Source organism: Galeopterus variegatus, unplaced genomic scaffold, assembly GCF_000696425.1.
Source record: "Galeopterus variegatus unplaced genomic scaffold, G_variegatus-3.0.2 Scaffold1870, whole genome shotgun sequence".
In the NCBI taxonomy this organism is placed as follows: domain Eukaryota; kingdom Metazoa; phylum Chordata; class Mammalia; order Dermoptera; family Cynocephalidae; genus Galeopterus; species Galeopterus variegatus.
The window spans coordinates 261,265-268,896 of record NW_007727981.1 but is presented as its reverse complement, the minus strand read 5'-3'; the positions used below and the strand labels follow the sequence as shown (position 1 = coordinate 268,896).

At 52.0% G+C, this 7,632-nt stretch overlaps 1 protein-coding gene across 1 annotated transcript in view; it reads left to right on the top strand.

Moving 5' to 3' along the window:
• The first annotated feature begins 7,566 nt into the window (after positions 1-7,566).
• The window catches only part of TPCN2 (two pore segment channel 2), a 38,286-nt gene continuing 38,220 nt past the window's right edge, over positions 7,567-7,632 (top strand). Inside the window, exon 1 of the mRNA XM_008579371.1 lies at positions 7,567-7,630. Within this exon, the coding sequence (XP_008577593.1) occupies positions 7,567-7,630 (64 nt within the window). The remainder of the gene's footprint in view (positions 7,631-7,632) is intronic.

Sequence of the window (7,632 nt, the reverse complement as noted above, 5' to 3'; positions counted from 1 at the left end):
GAGGGTCTGCCTCCTGCCCCCTCTAATCCCCTCCCGCTCCCACACCCTGTCCACCACAGGGGCTCTTTAAAAGCATAAATCCCATCATGTCTGTCTTCCCTGCTCAAGACTCTCCAGAGGGTGCCAGGCCCTACGGGGTCTGCTGCTACGCCCTTACTTCCACCCTGGCCTTCTCCCCTCAAGCTCACTACCCCACATGTGATCCTTCAGACTGCAGCTAAAATGTCACCTCCTCCTGGAAGCCCTCCCTGACCATCTCATTTAAAGATAGCTCTGCTGTGTGTGTGCTTTTAAAAATCACAATGTAATTTTTTTTTTTTTTTTCAAAAGATGACCGGTAAGGGGATCTTAACCCTTGACTTGGTGTTGTCAGCACCACGCTCAGCCAGTGAGCTAACTGGCCATCCCTATATGGGATCCGAACCTGGGGCCTTGGTGTTATCAGCACCACACTCTCCCGAGTGAGCCACGGGCTGGCCCCACCACAATGTAATTTTTAATGGTAATTCACTTACCATAAAATTCACCCTTTTAAAGTATCAATTCAGTAGTTTTTAACATATTCACAAGGCTGTGCAACCATCACCACTTTCACATTCCAGAATGTTTTTATCACCCTAAAAAGAAACCCTGTACCCATGAATAGTCCCTCCTGTCCTCCCCTCCCCCCAGGCCCTGGCACCCACCAGTCTGCCTTCTGTCTCTGGATTTGCCTGTTCTGGACGTTTCATACGAGTGGATCCTATGCCGTGTGGCCTTCCACATCTGGCTTCTTTAATTGCACACAATGTGTTCTAGTTCATCCACGTTGCAGCACGTGTTGGTGCTTTACTCCCTTCACGGCTGAGTAATATGTCATTGTGTGGACAGACCATGTTTGCTCATCTGTGTACCAGTCCTTCATGGCACGAATTCAATTTGTGCTTCTTATTTCTCTGCATGTTTACTTTTCTTTTTCCAGCTCCCTGGTGAGGCAGGGCCTGGGCTGTGCACTCCTGGTTGTGCCCTTGTGGCCTGGCCCGGTGCTGGGCACACTGGGGTGCTTGGTGAATTGGGGTGTGTGGGGAAGGCCTGAGGCGGGCACTGCCTCCTTGCAGCGGATGCTGTTGCTGCTCGTCAGTAGTGTGTTGGTGCTCACCGATCCGGGACGGGTCGATGGTGCCCTCCTGCCAGCCCCTGAGCCTCTCCATGCAGGGAGATTTGCACCCCAGGCCCCAGTGTTGGATGGGAGTTGGGAGAACACCCCAGTGTCCTGCCCCTGGGCGGGGATGCCTCTGAGGCTCGTTCTCCCAGAGGTCCCCACAGGGACTGACCCCAGCTGCCACCAGCTGAAAATCGCCTTATTTGGCTTCCTCCCTTTCCCTGCCACCCTTCTCAGGAGCTCCACCCAAAGGCACTACTTTGTGCTCTAATCCTCGCCTCAGAGCCAGTGTCCGGGGGCTCCCAGCCTAAGAAGACACGTTCGTGCATGGGCCTGATCTGGCAAAGCCCCAGACTGCAGCCCCTGGAGTCAGGCCTGACACAGCCCCCGCCTCTCCTGGGCCTTCACTCCCAGGGTCCCCATCGAGTCTTCTCCCTGGTGTTGCACCCCTGACCCTCAGGCCTCTGGGCTTGGCCTTTAGCCCTTGGCCCTCATTCCCCTCCCCACCCCATGGCTCTTGTCCCCCTTCCCTTGGCTGCCACCACGAGCAGCTTGGTTCCCAGCATAACAAGTGAGTTGGGTCTCCCCAGATTCTTGCTGCTTGTGTCATGTAGAAGGGAACTCAAAATAGCAAGTGCGCCTGTGCCTGGCCTGGGAAGTAGCTGGTTTTCCCAGGGTTAGTCCCCAGGGCAGGGACTAGGGGATTAGCTCACTAATGTGCTGGCTTTCAGATCTGTGCTCAGCCTGTGCGCTCTCCTTCCAGTCTTGCCCCAGGCTTGGTGTCTACTCTGCCTCTCACTTGCTGTGTGACCGTAGACAAAGCACATGGCTCCTCTGAGTCTCAGTTTCCCCGAGCGCAACAGAGTGAGCATTGCTGGGCTGCTGTTGGTGGTCATTTGGAGGCTGAAACATGACAGGGATTGGAGAATACTTTATAATTCTCTGCAGGCACATGGACCGAAGCACTAGTGCGTGTCCCTTCTGTCTGCAAACTTGAGGGCCATCATTGTCATTATCTGCATTTTATGGGTGCAGAAACTGAGGCTCAGTGATGTGTTGGAGTTGCCTGAGCTCACGGCCCCGGGGGTGGGGTGGAATTAGGGACCATGCTTTGCCCACTTGACCATGAGGCCCAGTGATTTTTGCTTTCTTCCATGTGATTTCAGAAACCATTTGAAGCTGTTACCATGAGCACCTTCGGTGTTATGCAATAGTGCCTAGGGCAGCTCCTGGTATGTAGTAGGTGCTTTATAGATCCATGGGGTGAATGAGGGAATGAATGAGTAAAAACCATTAAGCTACCTTTAGAAAGACCTACGTGCTCACTGCTCCTGCAGCTGAGCAGAGGAAACCCACCTCTGCGGTGGGCAGTCAGTCTGCTGCCCCCGGAGGAAGTAAATGTAGCCAAGCAGTGTCTGGAGCAGGCCAGGGGTGTCGGACCTCAGACGGTCAGTGCCTCAAGGTCAGTGCCTCAGGCTCCTCTTGGGGGGGTTCCTGCAGGGGACAGGGCCCTCCCGCCTCCCCGGACTTCCTCCATCTCAGGTGCCACTTGCTGTGGTGCAGTGCTCCGGCAGCCTCACCAGGAAGATGCCATTATTCTCCTGGTAAAACAAAGGGGGACCAAATGACAGAGGTGGTGGGAACTTTGCCCAAAGTAGCACAGCTTGGGCTGTGTCTGCATGCCAAGGGGGGGCATTTCTGACGTTCAAACCAATTTTGGCATAACCTTCAGTGTCTTGGGCGAAAAGCTCTCTGTGGATGGTATGAGCTGGGATGGCATGAAGTGACCCTTGGGCTGAGCCAAAGTCAGTGTCCCCACTAAGAGGACGTCTTTCTCCACTGCAGGTTCCAAAGGATGTGCCCGCAACAGAAGCGACATTGGCAAGTGCAGCCGAGTGGTGCGTGTGGTTTCTCGGCTCCTTTGTGGTGTGTGAGTGGGTGGTGGGCAGAGGAGGACAGTGTCCCCTTATCAATCTCCTGGTTTGTTTCCATGCCTGGTGTGGAACAGAGTTTCTGTGCCAAGGACCCCCTTCTCATCTGCATCACAAAATGCTGGCTCAGACTATGACACTCCATCTGGGCCTGTCTCATTGGCAGGAGGAAGCTGCTGCTTTGCGGCCTCGGGTGAGTCAAGCTGAGCTGCTAGACTTCGTAGATAACACAGCGCAGGGCTGTTTTTGGACACCACACCTCCAGCCTGTGGGGCTACACGAACTTGGGAAGAAACATCACGGAGCCCCTCCAGCCTGTTTTCACATCTGCTGACTCAGGGGACTGATGGCTCCCTGGGCTCTGCGAAACCAGATGAGAACTGTGGTGTGGGAGGTGGTCTCAGGAGGTGCAGACAGGGGAGTCAGAACAGTCTTGCTGCATATTGGGGTAGGCAGCCTTCTAAGATGACCCCCAAAGACCCCACATCCTGGTGACCATGCCTGTGTGGTTCCCTCCCTTGAGGGTGGGCTGGACCTGGTGACTGGCTTCTAACTGATGGAATCCAGCAAGAGTGACGGATGTTGCTTCTGAGATTAGCTTAGGGAGGACTGTGCCTTCCCTCTTGTCCTCTCCCTATGGCTCTTCCTGCTTGCTCACTCTGATGACGCCGGCAGCTGTGCCGTGAGCTGCCCCGTGGAGAGGCCCACGTGGCAAGGAGCCAAGGGAGGCCTCTGGGCAACAAGATGGGAGAAACAGAGGCCCTTGATTCAACAGCCAACAGCCACGGAGTGAGCGTGGGAGGGGACCCTTCCCCAGATGAGCCTTGCGGTGTCCTCCCAGTAAATAAGCATCTAATATTCATCCTGGCTCCTGGCACAGAACTTCAAAAACCACTGGAATTTCCTGAGTGAAAGGGGTAAGAGGAGCTTCTTTTGTTATTCATATGTCCTGTCCCAGCATATCTGTTAATGAGGCGACTCCCGAAGGGTGGGACTGGTAGCTGACAAATCGACCACGTGACTAGAGGGTTGGAACTTTCGGCCCCACCCCTGACCTCCACGAGGAGGAGCCGCGGAAGGTGAGTTCAGTCACCCTCCATCAGTCACCAGTGGCCACTGACTTCTCAATCATGCCTACGTGGTGGGACCTCCATAGATGCCCTAAACAACAGGGCACCGAGAGCCTCGGGTGGGTGAACACACACAGGTCCAGGGACGGTGTCTCTCTGGTTTCACTCCCAGGCCAGCACTGCTCCCTAAGTCGGGGCCCAGGACACCCACAAATGGGGACTGCCAGGCTGCTGTGAGGACCCGGCTCCCCAGAGGGCCCTGTCAGCCCTTTCTCTCTGTGTGCTGGCACCCATACATAGTGGACAACCGGCTTACAGAATGCTGGCAATGCCCCCTGTCTGAACCCTGGGGATGTTCTGGTGGCACCAGCAACAAAACATCCCCAGAGGGCCCTGTCAGCCCTTTCTCTCTGTGTGCTGGCACCCATACATAGTGGACAACTGGCTTACAGAATGCTGGCAATGCCCCCTGTCTGAACCCTGGGGATGTTCTGGTGGCACCAGCAACAGAACATTTGCATCCGAGGCTCAGTGCCCTTTTGTGGGACCTCTTGGGGACCCACCTTCTAGTTATTTCTGTCTCCCCCTTTGTGAACTGCTTTCGTGAGCCTGGCCCACATCTACAACAGGCTCCACATAAAGTCGGTGGAAATGCTTAGTGGTGAAGGAGCCCAGGAGATCCCATTTGAAGATGTGACATCCTGGTATGATGAGTATTTTAAGACAAAGGCCCTTAGAGGACAGCAGGTGCTGGAAGAGCCTCTTCCCTTATCTGCCAAGAGCCTAGAGTGATCGCTTCCATCTGGATGCAGGAAAGACGACTGAGGAACGTAGCCTCACCTGAACCAACCTTTTTTACAAATGAATGTCTGTCTCTTGGGCTCATTTAAACGCTCAAGAAAATCATTCCAGGTTGTTTTGTTTTCCTGGCCCATTCATTTTCCCTACTAATCACTTGTTGACCCTCGAAAGAATCACCCACACTCCACAGCCCACCTCCTTCTGCCCCCAATCCTCTGTCACTCTCCAAAGCACAGCATGAAACTGCTTCCCTTGTCTGCCTGAAGCCTGGACCTGCCAAAGAAGACAGTTACCTCTGGTCCTTTCCCTGAGTTTTCAGTAACTTAACTCATATCACAGGAGGAAACCCTGCAGTCTGTCAACGCAGACTTTTTACAGACCATTGTCTTTTGTTTTGGTTCCATTTAGTATTTTAAAGAGAATAATTTACCAGTCATTGTCTGCTCTGTGGGCCAAAAAGACTCTGTCCCAGGCCACTGTATGTTCCCAGATCCACTGGGCCCCCTTCCCTAAAAATCGTTTACTCCTACACCCCCCATTTTCCCTTCCCATATGTACCACACGGGGTGGGTAATCACTCTCCTACAATGTTCCCCCATGCATATTATCTAAAACTTGTTATTCCCTTTCTCCTATTTAATATGTCTCATTACCAGTTGATTTTCAGCAAAACTTCAGAGGCTAAAAAGGAAAGTTCTTCCTGTGGCCCCAAAAGTGGCAACTGCACTCCATTCAGACCTTTGTGAGTTTGTACCCAACATGAAGACAATTCTTCAGTTGCAATAAAGACGATTCACCAGGGATCTGCCATTTTTGCAGAGAGCTGCAGGCATTTATTATTTCCTTTTTCAACATAAAAATATCTTACTTTTTTTAGGTTTTAAAATGCATGCTGGGCCGGCCGTGGCGCACTGCTACAGTGTGCCGCTTGGGAGCGCAGTGGCCCTCCTGCCGAGGGTTCAAATCCCACATACAGACCGGCGGACCACTGGCTGAGCGAGGTGCGGACGCAACACTGAGGGTTGTGATCCTGTTGCCGGTCCTGGTCCGGTACGGGCGCGACACTGAGGGTTGCGATCCGTTGCTGGTCATGAAAAAAGACAAAAAGGAAAAAAAAATGCATGCTCCTTGTTTAAAAAAAACAAATTTGAACCTGTGGGCACGTCCTGTGATATCTTTCTACCCCCCTGGATAACCACACTCTAGACTTCCAGAGCTGTATCATCTTTTAAATATTTTGACTGATGGGCTCAGTGATTGTATTGTTATTTTAATTTGCATTTCTTTGTATGCTAACATTCCAAGCATTCCTGCTTGATATTTCTTTTGTGAATTTATGGTTTAAGTCTTTTGTCCCTTTCCTAACTGTATACAATTTAATCTCTTTCTTAATGACTTTTAAGGGCTCTGGAAGAGGCAGAATTTTGCCTCTCATGCCCTTTAGCTCTGGTGTTATGCCCATGGTTATGTTACCTTAGATGGCAAAGGGGATTTTGCAGATGTAATTAGGTTATTAATCAGCTGGTTTTAAAATAGGGAGATTATCGTGGATTATTGATAGGCCCAATGTAATCACATGAGCCCTAAAAAGCAAAGATCTTTGGACAAAGGCTTCATTTCAATAAATCTGGCAAGGATTTCTTGGGTATAACACCAAAGGCACAGGCAACAAAAACAGACAAATTGGACCTCGTGAAAATTAAAAGAATTTGTGCATCAAGATAATATCAACAGAGTAAAAAGGTAATCCTCAGGAGCTGAGAACAACCCCAGACCAACATCCAGCAAGAAAACGTGGACTTCAGTCCTAGCCCCATGGAAATGAATTCTGCCAACATCCTGGATGAGGCCACGGTCTCCAAGTAAGATCTCAGGCCAGTTGACACCTTACATTGGCCTTGTGAGGCCCTGAGACAGGAACCCAGTGGAACCGCTGGACTTCTGACCTCCAAGTCTGAGAGATAATAAATAGGAGTTGTTTTATGTCAAGCTTGTGGCAATTTGTCACTGCAGCAGTAGAAAACGAATACAAGCTCTGTACCTATTAATGTTGAAAACACTTTATATATATATTGTAAATATTTTTCAAGTGTCACTTGTGTTTTTAAACTTTACTCTTAATTATATTTAATTTTCCTAATTTTATTATCCAAGGGTAAACTAAAGTTCTATTTTGGGGGTGTCCTTTGTGGTCACCCCCAGGTACCCAACACTCACATGCATCAGAGTCACCCAGAATGCTTGCCGGAACACAGGTTCCTGGGCCCTGCCTCCAGAGTTTCTTATTTAGCAGACCTGGGAGGGCCCAGATCCCATGTGATGATGCTGAAGCTTCCGTCCCAGGACCTTTCTTTGAGAATGCATCCCTTCCCCACCCTACGACGGTCCTGAAAGCCCCAGGGTGGAAGGAAGCTGAGCCCCGCCCCGGATGGGCGTGACCAGATGAAGCTCCGCCCACGAGCACGGCACCTCCGTTCTCATTGGCTGGTAGTGGAGAGCGTCACGGCGCTGTCCGCTCCTCCTCCCGGACACGAAGGGCGGGGCTGCTGCGCCTGCGCAGTGGGGTTCTGAGCGCGCCAGTCTTGTGCTCTGGTGAGGGTCGGGTCCGCCCGCCGGCGACCGAATGGCGGAGCCCAAGGAGGAGACGGAGCCCCTTCTGGGCCGGGCCCGCGGCGGCGGCGGCGGCGGT